General features: G+C 46.4%; 1 protein-coding gene across 1 annotated transcript in view; it reads right to left on the reverse strand.

The window, feature by feature from the left end:
• The window catches only part of LGR6 (leucine rich repeat containing G protein-coupled receptor 6), a 216,498-nt gene that overhangs the window by 60,517 nt on the left and 133,831 nt on the right, over positions 1-22,150 (reverse strand). The window contains exons 5-6 of the mRNA XM_090025815.1: positions 21,746-21,961; positions 9,042-9,113 (exon numbers count right to left, since the gene is read on the reverse strand). Coding sequence (XP_089881941.1) covers positions 9,042-9,113; positions 21,746-21,961 — 288 coding nt within the window. The remainder of the gene's footprint in view (positions 1-9,041; positions 9,114-21,745; positions 21,962-22,150) is intronic.

Raw genomic sequence — 22,150 nt, forward strand, 5'->3', positions numbered from 1 at the left:
GGATGCCTTTTGATTGTCTCAGCCAATTCCCGGTTGAGAGGCCTCCAAGTTCAAACGCACAGTAGAATCTGCCATGCCGCCCACTTCTCTTATTAACATATCAGAAGCCCCGACAACTTGCCTAAACGTGTCTACTCGCCATTTCTGTGATGGCTCCTAGTGCTCCAGGCCCTAAACGCCTCCTCTCACAGCTCTGGCAAAATCATCCCAGTGGCAGAGAACAAACCTGTCCCTTGTCTACGGGGCTGGGCGTAGCTTCACCTGTGGGGAACCCTTTCTGGATGGTACAATCATATTACTGGAAATTATAAAAGAATCCATAAACAACTTCTCTGCTTCATGAGACACCCTCCTTGTGTGCCAGCCAGGGAACTCATTGCTGTACAATAGGAGCTTTGAAGAATAAGATAAGCTTATGTCAAAATCAAGGTCTGCTCCTGCTTAGCACAAGCTCAGTGGCTGTAGATGCTGAATTGCAGTTTGGGGGTATATTTGGACTTAGCGGGGCTTTTGTGGCCAGCCTTGAAGTTCAGCCTTCAGATCTCAGTGTTTTCTCACTTGGGGGTGGTTAGTGCTCTTATCCCCACAGTGCTTCTCTTTAGGACTTGCTCACCCTCTTCAGATACCTCGCCAGGCCTACACCTTTTTCCACCTTGCTGCTTTTTCTCCTTCAGACAGAGCAGTCAGTCACAATATCTTTCCCTTTCCCATTTGGGTAGTTTGCATCCCAGGAGAGTGAAGTATAGCTGCTGCTGTGGAATATCACCTATTTTCAGATCAAAGTCAAGCAAAACTGACTCTGAGATGTTTTTGGCCCCAAATTATTCATTGGCTTGAAATCCCTGGGAGACTGAGCTCAAATTTGCTCAAAAAGACCATGAACCTTAGCAAACAACTCAACAAAGCCAGACTGAAGCAGTTATGAAGTGAGTTATGAGCAATTTCAGATGCCACTGTGAAAATTCCCTCTGCAGAACCACGTGAGGTATCCTTCTGAGACCGATGCCGAATACAATCCCAAGAATTAGCCATCCTCCACAATCCAGGCAGTACTTTCCCTTGCTTTTGCTCATAAACCCTAGCCCCTCCTTGTGATGCTATATTTCCATAGTCCTAGCGGGGAAAGGGCAGTAGAGGCTATAACCAAGATGTTTGTTCTACAGACTAGTCACTACTGACTATTTACAGACCTATTTCTTATACATGCATATAGAAATACAGGGTGTCTCAAAAATATACATGTGCTTAAGTTATCAGGGATACAGAGGCATATGGATTGGCAGTGCTGATTCTTGTTTCTTTGCAAAGCAAGAAGCCTAATTTATAATATACCTTTTGTAGGTGTTCAAAATTTCTACACTGACATGCAGGCACTTCCGCCCCGGTGAGAACTGCACTGAATGAAGGAGGACAGTAGACTGAGGTTCTGTGAATATGTCTGTATTCCTGATGACTCAAGTGTGGATACTTTATTTGGGGCAAACTGTATATTCACCAATGTTTACACTTACATGCTTGGGCAGTGCTGTTTTACATATGGGGAAACTGAGACACAGAGCGACAAAGGGCCAGATATCATTTTCTACTGGTATTAAGTGCCCAAGCCCACTTAGGTGCCTAACTGCAATCCTCTTCCACACCAGTCTGGGTTCATGAAAACCTGTTTATACAAAAGGCAGGTGGGTCCTCCTCTTCCTTGATGCTTTTTTGTGATAGTCTTCAGACTAAGATGACAGTGGGCACATCTACACGAGATACCTTAATGCACAGTGGACTGTTCTACTGCATAGTAGCGCATCACGGCAAAAACCGTGCTACTGCACAGCAGAATTAGTCTACTGTGTATTAAGCATCGTAAAAAACATTTGCTTTTGGTACTGCGCATTAGCACAGCTACTGCGCCTTTATCTAGTACCTCATATTAGAGGTATTAAATGTAATGCACAGTAGTAAAGGCACGTTAATGAACATGTAGATGGGCCCAGTGTTTTACAAGGGAAAGTGCATTAATGGATTTTCAGGGACATGATCAGGGTAGAATAACATTGCATTTACATGCCTAACAGGTAGAATACGATCTGACTTTGCAGCACAGCACTCTAACCATCATCACACAAGTTAAGTCCTAGCCACACCTCCTTCTGAAGTTGGCTGCCTGGACCGAGCAAGGGAGATATATGCAACCAGACAGAGCAAAAGGCTGTGGCTCACTGAGATGGCTGCTATCCTCAACTCTAGCCTGGACTCTTGCTCCAAATGTGGCAGAAACTTCCCCATCACACTATTCCATTTTAGCAAATGACTAGTGGCTTAGCTTTGAAACACGTGTGGGAACAGGGCCCAAGTAACATTTAACCTATGGCAAGTGTCCTAACCACTCAGCTACTGCAGCTGAAACAGGGGAACTTTCCTTTCCAGCTCTGGTCCCTGTTTTGCACCACAAGTCCAGGAAAGTCAGGAAATGCAAAAGTTAAGGCTCTTCTAGCAGTAGCATTCACTTGATTCTGTTATCCAGTGTCTTACGGTTTGCACTTAAGGAGCTACAGAGTAACAAATTATAGTGTAGGTTTTACAAGGTAAACAGGAACCGTGATGGGAGCGATGGGCCTCGGGCAGTTTTGCACCTGGAATCAGCACTTCTGACATTCCACACTTCTGCTCTTTCCAGCCGCTGGGCTTTTCCTTGCTTCGCTTTTCTTACTTGCTTGAATTGCTTCACCTCTGCAGTCTCACCCTAAAGCCACTGCCTCCCTCTGAAGGCCCCCCTCCTGGCCATTCCTTTTCAGAGTATCAGAAGACAGGTTAAAAAACTGGCTCCTAGTATCCAGCAGTTTTACGGTCTACACCCTAGTCCCCTTACCACTGTCCTACTGGAGTTTCTTTTCACAGCACCATAGTGTCAGGTCTGTGCTTTTCCTTTATGTGCACTCTTCCATATCAGCAGGTGAACAGGCAAGATCCCTGATTAGGTTTCTGGGAAGAGAGCTTGAAGCAGATGCCTAACTACCTGAGAGTGAGATGACAGGCCTACCCCTAAGAATGCACTGGGTTGACCTGACGCTCACGTGGGGCTTGGAGAAAAATCTCTGTCCAGACTACAGGTCAACCTGCCATAGGAATGCATTGCCACAGCCCACTGGACCATTCATCAACCTGCCATCATTGGGTTGACCTAGTTCCCCAAGTTTTACTTAGCCACAGTTTCTCTCCCAGTTTAGTCCCTTAACCCAGCTGCTGCCCACAGGCACTTAATAGAAGTGATTATTCCCCTCTATTCAGCACCGGTGACGCCACATCTGGAGTACTGTGTCCAGTTTTGGGCCCCCACTACAGAAAGGATGTGGACAAGTTGGAGACAGTCCAGTGGAGGGCAATGAAAATTGTTAGGGGGAACATGATTTATGAAGAGAGGCTGAGGGAACTGGGCTTATTAGTCTGGAGATGAGAAGACTGAGGGGGGATTTAATAGCAGCCTTTAACAGCCTGAAGGGTGGTTTCAAAGAGGATGGAGCTGGACTGATCTCAGTGGTGGTAGGTGACAGAACAGGGATCAATGATCTCAAGTTGCAGCAAGGGAAGTTTAGGCTAGATATTAGGAAAAACTTTCTCACTAGGACAGTAGTAAAGCACCAGAATAGGTTACCCAGGGAGGAGGTGGAATCTCCATCTCTGGAGGTTTTTAAGACCGGCTAGACAAGGCCTTGGTTGGGATGATCTAGTTGGGGATGGTCCTGCCTTGAGCAGGGGGTTGGACTAGATGTGACCTCCTGAGTTCCCTCCCAACCCTAGATGCTTCTCAAGCAAATCCCGGGACGTCATTCTCCCCTTGTACTCGGCCTTGGTGAGGCTGCAGCTGGAGTACTGTGTCCCGTTTTGGGCTCCACAATTCAGAAAGGATGTGGAGAAGCTTGAGAGAGTCCAGAGAAGAGCCACACACGATCAGAGGTCAGGAAAGCAGATCTTACGATGAGAGGCTGAGAGCCATGAGGCTCTTTAGCCTGGAAAAGCGTAGGCTCAGGGGTGATCTGGTGGTCACCTGTAAGTTTATCGGGGTGACCACCAGGATCTGGGGGAACGTTTGTTCACCAGAGCGACCCAAGGGATGGCGAGGCTGAACGGTCATAAACTACTGCCCCCAAGGTCTGGAACAGCCTGCCATCGGAGGTGGTTCAAGCACCTACATTGAACACCTTCAAGAGTAAATTGGATGTTTATCTTGCTGGGATCCTATGACCCCAGCTGACTTCCTGCCCTTCAGGTGTGGGGCTGGACTTGATGATCTTCCGAGGTCCCTTCCAGCCCTAATGCCTATGACATCTATGAAATCTATGAACCCTAACTTTCAATTATTCTGTGATTCTAATGGTTTCTCAAGGTGTGGTGTGGAAGGGGGCTTAATCCTCCACAAAATTTCCACTTCCCCCACTATTTCATATGAGATTAGATGTCAAAATGGTAAAGATTTGGGCCAGAGAGGGAAATTGCCCTTTAGTTAGAAAATTATATGGAAGGCTTCAGAAGTTATGATTGGGTATATGCTAATGTTACAGCAGATGGGCTAAGCATCTTTTCATCCAGCTGCTTTCACCTGTTACTCTTTGATATCTGCTCCTTCTTGACCAGGTGGGATTTGGGATCTGGGACAACTTCAAGGCTGTATCATATTTTGCAACCACCTTGTAAGTAGGGGGACAGAGCACAGGGGCCCTAGAAGTGTGGGGTCCTGTTCCTGAGGTGGCACAGATATCTAGCTGCTCACTTGTGCACCAGTTTCTACAGGGAAGATGGAAGCGTGACAGCTTCCTTTTTAGCTCAGTTGCTCTCCAGAGTGAACAAAAACCAGGTCATTTGTGCTCTGTATCTGCATAGCCAGTGCAAGCTGGGGTAGTTTCCTGCAGAACCCTGTTTCATGCACAAGAAGCTCTCAGGTGCTAGCTCTCTAGCCCACATGTTGCTGTGGAATTGCACAGAGCAAGCAGAGGCACTTTTCTCCTGAATCCTCAGGACCTGAGAGCAGTTAATAAAACACAATCCTTTTCCCTGCTGCAGACCCTGGTCTAGCCATCCAGAGGGATGTGGTTGGGGTCCCTGAGTGCAGCTCTACTGCTAACTCCATAGGTGGGGCTCTAGCCAACTCCAGGAGGCAGGCGGCTGATTTTGCCTGTACATCACAAGGCCAGCCACCATTTTCTTGGGTTTACTGTGTGCCCCCCCCCCCCATGCCTGTAATTGGCTGAGGGACTTAAACCAGTCGTTAAGATGGCTGTCCATAATGTGGCCCTACCCACCTCCCCCTGGGCTGCAGCAGCTGTGAGGACTGCCGGGTCCCACTGGGGAGGCAGCATTTTATTTTTAGTAAGATTTTTTCCCCAACGGAGTTCCCAGATATTGTCCAATTTTTGCACAATCCATGAAATCACAATTTGAGTAGGTCCCTAGCCCTGGGTGTCAGGAGGCAACAGCAGGCAGGTGACAAGCCCATCGCTGGCTCTGGTTGCCTGCATGGGACTGGCCGGTGGCTGGTGGCATGCCCTTAGCTTGTCCCTGGTAAAGCCTTGGCTGTGGCTGCTGCGTATATGTAGTAGCCTTTGCAGTGCTCTGTGCTGCAGGAGGCTTTTCTGGTGCCAGTTGCAGTGTTTGTTCCTCCTGATCCCGGATCCCTGGCTTCTCTGCTTCCTAGCCTGGCCTCTGCTGCCCCTCTTGAACTTGTGCCACGCTCCTGGCTAGGTCCTGCACGAACGTTGCCGTGCCTGACCCTGTCCCTTTTCTCCTTGCCCCGGCCAAGCTCTCCATCTTGCAAAGCAGGAAGGAGGTGCTGGCCGAAGGCAACCTTGCTGCCTGCCGGAACATCTTCCTTTCACTCGTCTGCGCATGTGTCCAGGCAATTTCACAAGGTGGTGTCCACAGACCCCTTAACTGTATTTGAGGTCAGTGGGTGCTATTGGGCAATATTTTCTGCTCGGTGGCCCACCTTGGGGCCCTCGTTCTTAACCCCTGACCTTGTTTTCCTGCTCTTGGCTTTTTTATTTTTTTGTCCCAAGCGTTTCTCTATTACATGGAGGCTTATAGTTTTCCACCTGGCTTAGGCCCATAGTACCTGCATAACACATACACCAGCCTGAATCCTTGTAGAGCTCCGGCCCGCTCCTGCCCTGGGTTGTTCTGTTTCTGCCCTGCCTGTTCCTGGTTTTAAATTCTTGGCCTGACCAGTTATTTGCCTTGACCACAAACCCGTTGCGATCCCTGGTTTGATACCTTATGAACCTCGGCGTTGGCTCTTGGACTTATAGTATTGTGACCCTTGGCTCTTAGACTTGAAGTATTGTGACCCACAGCTCTCAGATTCCTGGACTTATGCCCTTAATCCCTAAAAAATGACTTCCCCCCCAACCCTCACCAGAAGTCTGGGTTGTGCCTGTGACAATCGGTTCCTTTGAAAACTCTGACTAAAGTGTCTCTTTCCCTGCTTAATGTCACAAGCAAAACCATGATGCCCTTGTCTGAAGTGCCACATCTGCAGCAGTACTAAAGGCACCTTGTAGATGCAGAAGAACAGCTTTTGATCCCAATGACATCCTGGCCAGTTTATTGCCTACTGTGGGGTCACCCATAAAATACTGGATAGCGGAATTTGGCCCATGCAATAAAGGAAAACTGATGTAAAACACAAATGTTAAAATTTAATCTCAATTTTAATGTGAGATTTGCAAAATACTCTCAGCCTCTCTTGGACCCAGGAGGGTTCAGTTTCATTGTGCACACAAGATTTCTAAATCCACGGGCAGGGTCACCAAAGCTGAGCTGCTCAGTGCTTTCCCGCCTTGAAACAGGGTCTAGACCCAAAACTTCTGCATTTAGCTTCACTATCAGTGCTTGGACATCAGGGAAAACAGGGCCTTTGTTGAAGCCCATTGCCCTGATGTTCTGCTAATCATTTTTCTACTACCCTTGGGAATTTCTCTTTCCTGCACCCCCAACCTGCCAGCTCTACCCTCTGTTCTTAACTGTCAACTGTTGTGCTTGCTTCCCTCCCGGTCCTGATGATAAATACCTTGTATTCAAAATTTTCTCTAACTTGATTTGTCCAACTTTATTCCACTCATAGAACTGGTGTAATAAAAGCTATCACCCAAAAAGATCTTTGCCTTCCCCATACCTAATGTCATGATAACCAAGTGTCTCAAGGCCTGTACTTGTTAAAAAATACATACAGGGATATCCAGCCTGACATACTGGCAATCAAAGAAAGATCTACAAGACACCAAGTAAGCCCTTTGTCTTCCAGCATTCACATCTTCCCCCCTGGGCTCAGGAATAGCCCCTCCTGGGAGGCCTCAGGCTCTGGCGGTCCAAATGTAAGACTGCCCTGTCCCCTAGCACCTGATGGGTGCATCTAGGGACTGCTAGCTTGCCTGCTGCATCTGTGCTCAGCAACGCTCCATGTTTCAGTAACGTGATCAGCATAGAAAGGCCCTGACTCTTTGAGTGACACTTTTATGATGGGACGCTTCGTCCTCCACCCTCTTTTTCTCCCTTGTTGGTGGTTTGTCTCGGACTCTCACGCCATGGGCTGCACAGAGGGGAGGTTTCTATGCAACCGAGGGCAAGAAGATACTTGTTTTGACCCTTTCATGGGCTTGATTTACTTGCTTGTTTGTTTGTATTTTAGACTATGCCAGTGCATAGTACATTAACCCCAGGCAGGTCATGGTGCAGAGGCATGGATACACAATGGGCAGGGCAAGACCCCAGCTTTTAACTCCCTTGGAGTGCAATCTGTTTGTGAGGAGCCAGCAGAGCTGTTGTCCTTAGAGGCAGGATTCATGCCTAACAGAGGATCCCTAGAGTTCAGGCTCACAAGATACTGTTTGCAGGGCAGAATATCCTGCAGAATGAGGGCTTTTCAAACATCATTACTGCTAATAATAATAATTGTGTTTATTGCAGGAATGCCTTGGGACTTAAAAGCAGGCCCCCATGGTGTTAGGTGCTATACAAACATGGAGTAGTTGACAGTCCCTGGACTACTTTGGTGACCTGAAATGCTTGTAAAACACCTTGGTTAGGAGTTTTAGCATATGCCCAGGCCTGATTTTCAGAAAAAGGAAGACAGATTGTGTAAGGAATGGGTAGATGAGTAGTTTAGGCTGACATACGTGGGACTTCTGTGTGTGGAGGCGGGGGCAGAGGGACATGCTAAGAGGTAAGAGCAGGGAAGATGAAGTAAGGTTATGCATATATTGCCTCCAGACCATACTAATCAGCACTTAATTGAAGTGCAGCCGGCCTACTCTGTGTCCCTTATACCCTGAAAAATGTAATGCAGCTGCCTTAGGACAGTGCTGGGTGGGTACCATCAGCTGTCGGGCATGCTTTGAAAGCAGCAACATTAAGAATGTGCTGTGTTTGAAAGCTCACCTTACTCTATCCCAACTACGCAGTTGGTCCAATATCACCCTAAGAAATCCTTGTCTCTGGCAGATACATGACACTCTTTGGGGTAGGCCATACAGAGGAGGTGTATTGTGCTTCTTACAGTCCTCCATACTGTGGTCCGGACATAGCGAAGATGTGCCTCAAGGCTCTTAAAGGTCTTCATTTCCCCTTGAAGCCCAACGGGAAATGATCAGCTGGTCTACAGGCATGGTTAGGACCCCATTCTAGTTTATGAAAGAGGCTGCTTGTATACTGGACCCCAGATAGGAAGCTGGAGCATAGTTAATGGGTAATGTAAGCTGTTACAATGCCACAAAAAGCAAGGTGTTTCCTTGAAGAAAGCCAAATTACACATACCCCTCACCATCACACTGGCAATGAAACACCCCCTCTCCTTCCAGAAATGCCTGCTTTGCCACTCTACCACCCCTTGCCACAGCTTAAAGAGGGCACGGTTGAACTGGACTAGCCACTTGGCCTGGCATGAATGCACACAGTGCCCTCATTGTGGGCTCAGCTGCTAGCCTGCCAAGTATGAATACACTCAAGCACCACATCCACATGGAGGGAAGTATTTAGTACAGAAGAGAAAATGGATGACTCACAAAGTCTCCAGGCTGTGCAGGCCTTCAAAGCCATTGGTCCCCAGGCTCTGGATTCGGTTGTTGTGGAGGTGACTGCAAAGAAAATGGAGATAATTAAATGGGAAAGAGCTGCACTGTTTTTTCCCCAGCAGTCTCTGAGCCATGACTCAATGGAGCTCTGCAGGCCAGTTACCACCTGGAGCAGGCTAGGTACCACGGCATCATGTATACCTTGTCAGGCATCTATGAGGCAGGCTCTGTAAGCCAGGCCTCTCAGGGCACACAGAGCACAAGCAATATAGAGAGACACTGCAAAACCCATATGTAGTGGTATAGTCTCTTCGAATAAGCCTACACTACATTTGAAATATCTGACTAGAGCACAGGGATGCACACCCACAGTAGCTTAATCTAGCCAGTTTGAGGACTTACAGCAGTCAAGCAAGGAGCTGGCATGAGCCTCAGAGTAAACTGCAGCAATGACCCAGGTGGCTGAAACCTATGGGAGCCCCTGCTACAATGATTTTGTTGCTATTGGTACCTGGGGTATCTAGATTAAAGCTGTCCTGGGTGTGCTTGCCTGTGAACTGTGATAGAACCTAAAAAGGTGGAGGAGAAAGAAACACTCCAGTCTTCCCTTTGCTGAAATCAGAGCAACGTTCATTTGCAGTACAGCAACGTTCATAGTAATTACTAGCTCATTACCAGCTAGACAAGGGGGGTGTATGCTCCAGCTGAAGCTTTTGGTAGCATTTCTTCAAGGAAAAATTAGAAGAAGCACTTGCATGGGCCCCAGTTCAGAGCTGGATCTGCAAGTGAATTGGAGGGTTCCCAAGATGGTGCTGCTTAGGCCTTGGGATGGATGACAGAATATGTTGCACTCCTTGGACTCCCATTCACTAAGATTCCCCTCTGACTTTGGCACTTAATTGCACACAGTCCTGCCAGTTGTGTTTCCTGCCAAACACACCTGGGTAAGTTACTCTCAATTTGCATACCCCTCCAGCACCAAGCAGAAGCAAGCTACACCACTGTAATGACAGCAGAAGAACAGACTGACCAGCTAACACATGGTATGCAATTGGTACCCCCCTGGAATTGGATAGGGAAGATGTGTGTAATGAGTTTGGGTGCCTGATGTACATTCACTTTACCAGGAAGCTTTTGGGGCACTTTGAAAATCTTGGTCTAAACTGCCAATGCGCTTGGGGTCCAGCTTTAATGATCCTCAGCAACTACTTGTGGGCCCTGGATAAGAGTCACAGTCATTTGGGAACAGGTCTCCTTCCTTTACAATAAGTGCAACAGAAATCACCCCTCTGGTTTATATGCTCTCTAGAGCTCCGTGGGTATCAGTGCCCAAGTAGAAGCCAAGGCTAAAATTAGCAAGAGGGTTTGTAAAGCAAAGAATAAAATCTGCACCCTAAGAGGCTTGGGAACAGCAAAGAGAAGGTTTTGAGCTCTGTCCTCATGGCTGCAGTTACAGTTTTATTATCTTTGTTTGCAGAAAAAATGAAAATATTTCCAGATTTAGACTCCTGGATTTACTCCAGTTTGACGGCAATTTAAAGGTTATCTGCAGTTTAATGCTTTAAAAATGTCTAACCCTGGAGCTGAGTGGCTAACATGACATTCTGATATGCATTATCCACATAAAGTCAGAAATTCTTTTCCTTTCTTCTCTTCTCTTAATCTCCTGCTGTCCAAGTGCCATGTATTGTGAACCACAAGTGTTATTGCTAACACTCGCAGCCCCATGCATCATGAAGCCTTTGCGTTAATTCTGTTCCTCGAGATCAATGTGCTAGCTGTCGTGTAAGGGCAGCATGGATTGTAAAGTTACCTGTGTTACTTCTGTCGTTGAGGCCCACTGGATCATAAATTCCTATGGAGTCAGGGCTGTATGCATTTTGAAGGCCAGTGGCTTATTTTTAGGTCTTAGTTTTTGGCAGAACCAGCATCTTTGTTGCTGAATTATTCTTTCTAAGTTGTCAGAGGCATTGTATTGCATGTGTCCCTTTGTGTATGTGAGCATATGGGTGCATTAGACACCTGGCTCCCATTAATACTGGTGATGGCCATATGGCTAAAGCTCCTTACAGTCCCCTGAAATTCTAGGTAGAGATGATCTGGTCCCTTGCACACAAGCAGAAGGCAGCAAGCACCAATGGGACAGTCTGAGCTTTACACGGGTAGGCACTTACTCACATGAGTAGTGCTATTGATTCCCGTAGGACAAATCCCATAGGCAAGAGCTCACCAAGCAAGTAGGAGCTCAGGGCAGTAGGGGTGTTTTGGGGAGAGGGGAGGGATGGAAGGAGGCAGAGTGGTTTCTTATCTCCTGCAGTAGAGTAGATCTTCCCTTGTGCAACTCCACAAAATCACTCTGTCTTCTATTTCCAGGCTCTCTCCCCTCATACTGTACTTCTTGATAATACACCAAGAGGTTTTGTATTCCCTGTGATATAAAGTGTTAATCTATTACCATAGTGTTACTGGGGAGTCTCTTCCTCCCTGTGCTCTGGAAAGCATCAGACTGTGTCCTATAATACAGCCTCCTTAAAGTAGCCTGGGGAGACTCCAAGCCCTAGCAGGTGATCGGTGACATTGTCGTTACTTATTCTTGGTCTAAATCAGTCTCGGGTCAAGAAAAATCTCTCTTCCCCACCTGGATTCAAGTGTAAGATGTTTGGCTGCATGTGTGTAGCCAGTGCCAAACGCTCTGTGGAAAAGCAGCAGGGATTTATGAGTGGGGGAGCAGCCAGGCTCCGTGTGGTAGTTAAATGGAGCTTTGTGACAATCAAAGCACACCTCAGAAACCAGCCTGAGTCTCCCCTACAAGCACGTTTCCATCTCGTCATTAAGAGAGCATTGAAGGAGTTTGGATGATGGTGGAGGGGGGTGGGGGAGAGGGGACTACAGAAAAATTTATTGTTTGCTCGTCGAGGTAAGTGGGGACAGGAAAAAGCAGCTGCCTGCAAGAAAATTTGGATCGACCGTGACTCTCAGAGGAGGAGAAAGATTTAGATCAAAATGCAAGGCAGGAGATTAGAGGAGCTATTTCTCTTTGTCACAGAACAATAACTTCCAAGTCCAGATGGTTTCCTCTTTCAAATTTTATGGGGCATTTTCAGATCAAGTTGCCCTTACATCACTTTGGACTATCAACCCGGGACAACGCCAAACGTTTGAGTCCCTCAGAATGCTGGATACTTCATCTGACAAGCCCAAGGCTGGGACCTACAGCTGCTGGTACCACCCTGCTTGCTACCCAGGAAGAGAGGTGCCAAAGGAGAGGGCTGGGCAATGAAATTCCAGTCCTGTGGGGCAGCTGTTCATGACAGATCTTTAGCTGTAGAAGCTACTCCTCTTGGGGGCTCTGCCCCAAATAACTGATCTTCAAGGCACTATGCATGACATATCAAGTAGCATTCACCAAGGAGGGGCTGGCAGAGACCTTTGCAGCATAAATATCAGTTTGGCTAATAGGTTGAGGGAAGCAAAGGTCAAGCGTGGGTCTCATTATGGAACACTGCATAAGAGATCATCTTTTAGGAGAGGCACCCATAACTGTGACTAGCCCATGTCCTACACTATTTGAGCAAAATAGTGCAGTGTCATAAATAACGTCATAAAGAGGCAGTGCCCTTTATTTGGCTCATGACCACACTTGCCAGCTTGAAACATCTCATGGTTTTTAAAACAGCCATTTTCCTCTTGTCATTCTTCTTTGCCAGATTCGGATTCCTTCGGTGCTGCTGGGTAGTAGATTACTCCTCCACAATGTCCATTTGTGACTACTATTCGCTTGGGTCACGTTAGCCATCTTGAAAAGAGAGAAGAGCTAGGCTGGTCTAGCTAAAAATTGGCCCAGACGTGTTTTGGTTTGAAACCAAACACTGACAATCCCAACCCCACAAAACAACATTGTATGATGGTGAGAAATGAAAGCTATGGGCAACTGAAAAAAACAGGGTTGTAATAGAAACTGATGGCCTCTATTAGCTGCTTTCAGGGAATTCTGTAAGAACAGAAATGCCGACAATGACTTGGCATAAGCTGGTGATATATGACCTGGACGAGGGGGTGGAAAACATGTTGTCCAAGTTTGCTGATGACACCAAGATGTGGGGAGAGGTAGCACGCTTGAAGGGAGAGAGAGGCTGCAATTAGATTTAGACAGACTACAGAAGTGCGTGGATGGTAACAGGATGGGGTTCAATGTAGATAAATGCAGCGTGCTGCACCTGGGGAGAAGGAATCCACAGCATACATACAGGCTGGGGAGCTCCCACCTGGTGAGCACAGACAGGGAAAGGGATCTTGGAGTCATTATTGACTCCAAGATGAACATGAGACACCAATGCCCGACCGCAGCCAGCAAAGCCAACCGCACCTTGTCGTGCATCCAAAGATGCATCTCAAGCTGGTCCAGAGAGGTGATCCTCCCCTTCTACGTGACATTGGTCTGGCCTCAACTGGAGTACTGCATCCAGTTCTGGGCACTGCACCTTAAGAAGGACGTGGCCAGCCTAGAGAGGGTTCAGAGGAGGGCCACCCGCTTGGTAGGAGGGCAGCAGGGCAGGCCCTATGAGGAGAGGCCTGAGGGACCTGAACCTGTTCAGCCTCAGCAAGAGGAGGCTGAGGGGGGACCTGGTGGCTGCCTACAAACTTGTTAGGGGAGATCAGCAGCAAATAGAAAGGGCCCTATTCCCCCCAGCAGCACCTCGGTGACAAGAAACAATGGCCAGAAGCTAATGAAGAATAGGTTCAGGTTAGAGATTAGGAGGCACTATTTCACTGTTAGGGTGGCTAGGATCTGGAACCAACTTCCTAGGGAAGTGGTCCTTGCTCCTAGCATGGGTAAATTCAAAAAGAGGTTGGGCGAACACCTGTCTGGGGTTGTGTGATCCCCGCGTGTGCTCCTGCCAGTGGCGGGGGGGGGGTCAGATTAGATGATCTGTTCAGGTCCCTTCTGGCCCTAAACTACTATGAAACTATGAAAAAAGGAATTTCTCTTCCCTTCTGTCCCTTTCCCTTCCATGGTAAACAAATGACTTTGACACGTGGAAGTGAAGAGCAGAATCCTATTCCACTTCAAGTGCTCAACTGGCACCTCCTCAGCTGCAAAACAGGCATTTTGGGTATTTATGCAGTTTGCAATTCTATTTCCTGGGGCAGCGTGGATGCACAAACATCCCCGTTACTACTGAGCATTCGCAGCAGGCTGCATTCTGACTGGACGTGTGCATGGCTCTGCACCCCATGCAATTGCACCACCGCACTACCTCCCTGCTCCTGCTCATGACTAGCAGATATTAGGGGGAGGAGGGCCCTTCCACATTTTAGCCCAATGACTTAGTGGTTAGGACACTCACTCAGGAAGTAGGAGACCCAAAGTCTAAGGTCCTCCTCATTCAGAAGTTTGAGCCTGCTCCTCTCGTGCTTCCACTACTGGTCAGGCATTATCTTGCCCTCTCCTCCTGAAGCTGGCACACTGGTCAGCCAAGAGGAAGAGAACAAGCTGGAGTGTGGGTAGGGCTGTTACCCTGAATGGCAGAAGGCCTTGAAGGAGGCTGTTGCCTACAAGCACTCATGCCTCTTTGAACCAGTTAGTCTCTAAGGTACCACCCTGTCTACCTTCTACCACCTACCATCCTGTCTACCTTTCAAACTAACATGGTTAACCACCTCTCTGGTTACCCAGCTATTGGCATATTTTTGGTAGCCATGTAGATGCTTGCATATTGCCAACACTGACCATGGAATAAGACTGCAACTATGTGTAGCTGTCAAAAATAACAGTTAAGTGGGCTGGGCCTTTTTTTTTTTGCAGAAAAGCTGTTGAGTTTACTGTTCCTTTGCAAGAGAACAGCCACCCAGCCAGGGAGAGAAAGGATCCTGCAATTCCTTGACTGCACAGCAGTCAATAAGACTGAAAGATACATCAGGAAAGAATTATAGGATCCACCTGTGTCCAATAAAGAATAAATAACAATCCCTAAAAGGAGGTTTCTTGTCCCATTTTAAACTTTCTCATCAGGATATAGTCTTCTGCCTTATTAAAACGGGGTTGATTCCAAATTCCCAATTCAGGAGTCTTTTGGCAAATTGTCTTATTTTCCTTTTCATTCTTATTTTCAAATACATTTTCATATGGGTGAAAGGAGACCCTGGAGAATGAAGCTGTGTATTTCTCTAAGGCCAAGCACAGCACAGACGGTAGCAACACATGCTTCCCCCTTGATTTGGAAGCTCCACCTTTAAGGGGAAGAGAACAACTTAGTTTTTGTCCCTTGTGTGCTTAGACTATGAACAAGGGAAGCAATTAGTGCCGATTGTAATACAGACATCAGTCCGTTAAGAATCCTTGGCTGTATAAACAGTGAGTTAGAGAAAAGAAGTGAATTTCCCTTTACTGGTGAGACCAACATTGGATTATGACATTCATTTAGGATGTCTGCACTGAATGTAAAAATCTTGGAAATTACGCAAAGATGAATCACAAAAATAAAAATAATTTAAGGGCTAGAAAACTTGCCTTTTAGTGAGGTTCTTATGAAACTTAATTCATTGCCTGTGGTGTACTGCAGGAACCTCATCTATTTAGCTGTTTAAGAATGAGATCAAGAGGTGACTTGATAGGCAGTGCAGTACCTTCTTGGGGAGAAAATGCTGAGTACTAAAATGGGTTCTTCATTTTATTAGAGAAAGGATTCACAAGAACAAAAGCTAGAAATTAAAGCCAGAAATAGGAAGTAAGATCCAATTACTTCTTAACAGTGAGGGTAATTAACCACTGGAACAAACTACAAAGGGAAGTGGTGGATTCTCCATTTCTTTCATTTCTAAATGCTTCCTTTTTTCTCTTGAAGGACAAATGCAACCACCTTTATTTTCCAGCAGTCACTTGCATTAGATTATCTGGATCAAGTTCAAAGTCCGACATGAACCGTGCTCTCCAGCTGCATCAGTGCTTGTTATGATCATCTCAGATGACGTAGGGAATTTCACGGCTTGGCCATAGCAAAACCATTCAATTTCACAATTTTGCTGCACATCAATAGAAAAATCAAATAATGGGAATAGTGCAAATTCATATGGAATACTCCACACAATGGTATCAGCAATTAGACTCATCTGGTGGAGAGCTAAGACCAGCTGGGAATGACAATATTGGGGGGTTGTATGGAGAGCTATTAATTTCTTCCACAGTTGCCAGAGATGGAAACTCACTTTTCCCCAGGTAAAGTGCTCAGTCCTCAGAGAGAAAAGGAGCTTTTGTAAGCTAAAAGTCTGATAAATGGAACCCAGATGTTCTAGGCAATATTGTTCTTAATAGTGATATATTGCACATGCCTGGCACCTTCTCCCAGAGGTTCCAAAGTGTCTCCCGAAAGTGGGAATCATTACCCCTCCTGTATAGCTGAAAGAGCAGAGGCACAGAGAGCTGATTTCCATACTTTTGTCATGTCATTGGAGCAGCTCAGGTTCTCAGAGACTCTCACTGCTCCCAGTGACATGCTCTGGAGTTGTCAGTGCCTCTGGAAGTCAGGGCCCAGATGTCTCAAGGTGGCTTCCAAATAGGCAGGCCCTGAAAATCAATGGACATTTTGAATAGGTCATTAGTAGAATTGGGAATAGAAACCAGGAGTCCTCACAGCCAGTCACCTGCTCTAGATGCTAAACCTCACTGAGGGCTCTGTCACCTCCCTGAGATAAATGCTGTAGGAGAAACAGATAGATGCTAGCATCTCCTTGATTTAGCAGGTTCAGTGTTCCTGGTACATCACTGAGACAAAAAGAATGCACAGGGAAAAAGGAAGCACATTATCTAACAATGAAGATGAGCTGAGTTCCACTAAAAAAATCCTACAGGTCTCAAGGTAGCACTAAAGGGTGATGGCAATTGCACTAAGGGCTGTCTGATGCTTCGTCTCAGGTGCTGGCTCCTTAGGTCACTGTGGTCTTCATATCTAGACATGGGGCAAGACCTTTCCTGGACTAGAACCCAAGTGGTAGCAACACTAAGCTGACCGGCACTATGGTACTTCCCATGCTGTGACGTGATGGCAGGGAGAGCAGCTAATCCCTGACTTCACCCAAGTCCCACAGCCACATCTCCCCAGCCTGTAGAGTCCAAAGCATGCAGCATTTGCCTGGAGGTGATTCTTAATGATTATGGGTAGGTGAGGTGGCTGTTCTGGTTTCTTCTGCCTAATTCTGGTTGTCCTTTCATCCTATCTGTACCAGAAAGCAACAGGGGCTGCCTGCAGGGTCACTCTGTGTGATGACAGTGGATTTAAGATCAGGCTTTCAATTCCACAGGAATAAATGGGTACCTTAGAAATCCTAGATTCAGGAGGTGCATCGTGGGGTTTAGGATGCTCTGCCACTTGAGCAGACTAAGGCTTGACTACTGAAATCAGTCATGCTGGTGAAGGAATTCCCTTATGTGTATCGGACAGTGGACTGGCCCAAGCACTTTACTGAACCATAAACGTGGTCCCTGACAGGAGCATTGCAATGTGCCTCCCCACCACACCCAAGGACTCCTGCTCTCACCATAGCTTCTTGGCCATAAGATCAAATCCAACACTAGGAAAAAAAGCAGCTGTTCATGTCATAGACGTCTGACACAGGTCATGACCCCCACAGCCTCAGTCCTGACTAACACTCACCCAGGTGTAGTCAAGAGTAGCTCTTGAAAGACAATTTTTGAACAGCCAATGACATTCTGCCCCTGCTAGCTCAGACTTGGAGATGAGCACCTCAGTACCTTGTTCCCATCAGCCACCCATGCCAAGCAAGCCATCCCCATCCCACTGTCTATATTTTGCTAATGCTCAGCACCAACACAGCCGCAGTTATCGGAGATGGCAAAGGGGTGCGGCCAGTTGCCAGACTTCATAGATTTCACAGCAGAGGGATTTACATGGGGCTCTGCAACCCTTGTTAGAAACCTGCAGCAGAAACGGATGGGAACAAAATCAGGGAATTCCTCAACGGGGGTGTAATTTATTAGCAGAAGATGAAGCCCCTAACTTGTTCCAGATTGAGGCTTGTATATTTTGATGTTGGTTCTTTTCATTGTTACTACATGATCAGCCATCTCTTTCCCAAAGGCCCAAGGTGTGTGCAGCAGGAAAGCACATTCCCGCACCTGGGAAGGTCATGTCCTCAGCTATGAAACTGCTGATCAGTGGTGTCCATGAGTATTAATCAGACTGTACATGACAGCTTCCTCAGTACTCTTGCACATCTGCTTTTGGCTCCCCTCCCCCAGGTGCTTATTTTAATAACTCCCAGACTAGAAGAGTACTTAAGTTTATGACAGTGGCTAACCCATATTCTTTCCTTCCAGGTGCAAGTTTGTACACTCACACATGGCTATATGCACATGAATTTTGCATGCTTGTAGGGGAAACTTCCTGAAAGCTTTACTGGCTGACTCGATGAGATTCTTTGTAGAGGTTTCAAAAAGTTTTATCTCCTCTGTGGTTGAGTGCAGAGCTAGGCAGCTTGTTGGTAGGAGCACTGGTTATGAGCTAACACTGGAAAAGTGTATCTACTTTTTGAGCATGGCAGAGACGTGTGTGGCTCATTCTGTAAAACACTTGTGACCCCACAAAAACCCTGTAGAGTGCCTGGTAGGAACTTTCTTCCCACCCAAAGGATGGGATGTCCAGTCTGAACAACAGAGTGCTTTCAAGATTGAAATATGAATCCAAGAGTCAACTCACACTCTGTGTTAGCTACTGAAGCCAAATGGAGATGGTGAGTAATGATTGTCTTGGGATGCCCTGGTAAAATGAGAACTTTTCTGGGTGAAAAGAATTGTTTTTTGGCAATTATCAAGTAGTTCTTAGAATTTCTTCTAAATAAGCCTTTAAAATAGGTGCCTTATAACACTTTGGAAAGTGTATTTTCCAAGCTTTTCTGTAAGGTTTTGTAAGTACTTTTTATTTTGAGATCTAAGTAGTTGTTAGGCTTTCACTAAGTACCAAATGCCAGTGATACTTTACAGCCTGGCCACAAGATGCATATTACCAGATTAGAAGGCATAAGAAGAGTCTGTAACTATGTCATGTGTTTAGAGCAATACTGGGGCACTTGGCCATTACATTCAAACTTACTAATCAACACTAAACAAAAAATTGCTAACTAATTTGCAGAGGTAAGCTTCCATTTGGAAGCTAAATAACATATAAGACCCCAGTTAATGTAACTGATGCTACTCACTATGTAATTATAAAGACATTGGCTTGCCATATGATCACAGACTGTAGAGAATTTACTGTTTTTCACTGTCTGTGGAATAAATATATCCCATCTGGGAGGGCACCATCATTGGAAGCAAATAATTCTTCTCAACTGTTCAATATCCTGTAGATGATATGTTTATATTGCACACTAAAATGAATATAGAAAATACCAAAGGGGCTTACAATTATTCCAGAGAACTACTAGTCAATCATTACATCTTTGTCTCTCATGCACGCACACAGACACACATGTGTGTGCATGCACACGCATGCACACACACACATGCATGTGCACACACATATACACACACACTCACATGGGAAGGAATTCTATTTCCTTTTGGTTGTTTAAGTAGCAGTTTCTTAGCCTCCTAAGTGGCAGGTGGGGAATTCTGTTTCCCAAACATGGAGCTGCACACACAGAAAATGAGCACAAATCCTGGGCATAAAATAAAAGAAGAGGAGAATGGCCCTGCCAGGAAGCTGCAGACCTGGGTACAATGTCCCCCTCCCCTGGGTGAGGAGGGGTTGCTCAGAGAAGCACCGGAAAGGGGCCTGGCTAATGTCTGATCTGTTGTGTGATGGTACAGTTCTGTGCTAGGAAGTCAGAGACAATCAAGTTGAAACTTCTTCAAGGCAAAGGAGGCCTGGAAACCAGGTCTCCAACTTCCTGTGTCAATGCGCAAAAGGAGCCTTGTGTTCTGTGCTTGGCTCTGCCACTGACTATATGTCCTTGGACAAGTCACATAACTTGCCTGTGCCCTGGTTTCCTCACCTGTGCATGCCCATGAATATTAACTACACACCCTGTTATGCTGCTTTAAGAGCCTCAGATAGAGAAGTATAAAGAATAAGCAGCAAAGATGCTCCTCAGGGTTTGTCAGTGGCGAGAAACACTGCTCAGCTCAGGGCAAGCTGCAAATGAAAGATCTGCGTAGTGTTATAAGCAGTCACTTTTTGAATCATGTGGGAGATGCCCTTGCAGGTAGGGAAAGCCCATGTCAGTTCCCAGTGTACCCTGCCCTCGACCCAGGGAGGAAGCTAGAAGAGTGTCAGAGATGGGCAAGAAACAGAAATCAGGCTGGTGGTACAGATTGGCACAAGTGCAGTCCAAGGAAAGAGGACAGGTGCATGGCTGCATTAAAACCTCCCCAGGCATCAGAAGCTGGTTTGCTTCTGAAGTCAGCAAATCCATGCACAGGTCCTGGAGGGAAGCCTTGACGTGCACAGCTATTGGCGGTAAAACATAGCAGTGCTTGCTATGCATTTCTGCTTTAATTAGTCTATAAGGTGCAAGTCTACCCTCCCTTCTGCCTGACTTCAGACTAACTAACATAGCTAACATTACCTTTCTCTAACATCTGCTAGTCATGGGTTTTGGGATGCCCAGTTTTGGACTGTGGTTGGTTGCTGGTACTTGTTCACAAGGGGCATGTGCATGTAGCTGTGAACGTGCCCAGCCAGTGCACAGCCTCATTTTGCACACTGCGGTACACTTAGGGTGTGTCTACAAGTCACCCTATGGTGATGTAGCAATGAACTACATTACTGTACAAAGTGCTACGGCAACATAGTGATCATGCGGGGCTACACGTGATCACCAGCTACACTGCCATAGTGGTGTGCTCCCCCAGTCTGGCGTGCTGCTATGGCGATGTAGCAGTGAAATCTAACCATGCACTGCGCATACAGCACAGTAGCCACCTGTATTGCACCGTGCTTTAGTACTTCCAAAAAGAAGTCCTAAAACACCGCACCCTAGCAGGCAACATGTAGACATGCCCTTATACATCCACACTGCTGGGTAACAGAATTGTTGCCTGGGCATAAGTACTAAAAAGGCTACTTAGACCACTAAAAAACTGCTACTTAGATGATCCCAGGAAAATAGCATTCTTCCCATCGAAGAGATACTAACTTTTGTTCTTCTTCTAAAACCAAAGCTAGTCAAAAAGCTTTTCTTAAAATTGCTTTCTGACAAATACCGTATTTTTTCCCCACAAATTATTTTTATTTTGAATCATATTGGTAGAGATTTCCCATTAAAAAGCAAGAATCAGAAACTTGCATTTTTAGTAAAATAATTTGGTCCTTTTGGTTTCCAAAACCTGAAAATGTTTACACCCAACAGGTTTGGAAACATGATTCTTTCTTTTTAAGTAAAAAGTGGGGGAGAAAAGAGAAACAAAGAAAAAAAATAACAACCTTGACAATTTCACACAAAAAAATTGGCATTTTTTACCAGCTCTTGTCCAAGCACTGGTTGTTGCTGTTTAAACTAAGGGATCTCTACCTTTGTGGCAGCAGGAGAAAGACTTGTATCCTGATCGTTTTGGCCTAGTCACTAGAGGGTGACATCACTCACTAGAGGGTGACATCGCTCACGTGTATTTATGCAGTCAATGCGCGACCCCCCAAGAAGCAGTAACTATAAATACACAGGAAGCAAAAAGAGCTTACAGCACCACGAGACTGCTGAGATTCTGGAAGGCATAGTCAGGAATGTGCCCGATCTGGTTGAGAGCCAGCGTCATGGCCTGCAGGGCTGGAAGGTTGTTGAGAGCTTGGACAGGGATCTCCGTCAGAGCGTTATCATCCAGCCACAGGTGACGTAAGGACGGCAGTCCCTCAAAGCTCTTCTCCGGCACCAGAGAGATAAGGTTTGCATCCAGGCGTCTGGGTGGGAGAAAAACAGAGCGGGGATTAATTTGCGATTTACCCAGCCTTACTTTGTGTGTCCCTGTTATTATTTAAGTAGTTTCCAGGTTGGTGGTACAAGACAAACTGAAGGCCTGGAGACCGAGCTAGTCTGTAAAAACGAGTTAAAGCAAGGTGGAAGAGACATGGCGTAAGGCTCCTGGTGGC

This window comes from Crocodylus siamensis, chromosome 13, assembly GCF_052110815.1.
Source record: "Crocodylus siamensis isolate JL-2025a chromosome 13, ASM5211081v1, whole genome shotgun sequence".
In the NCBI taxonomy this organism is placed as follows: domain Eukaryota; kingdom Metazoa; phylum Chordata; order Crocodylia; family Crocodylidae; genus Crocodylus; species Crocodylus siamensis.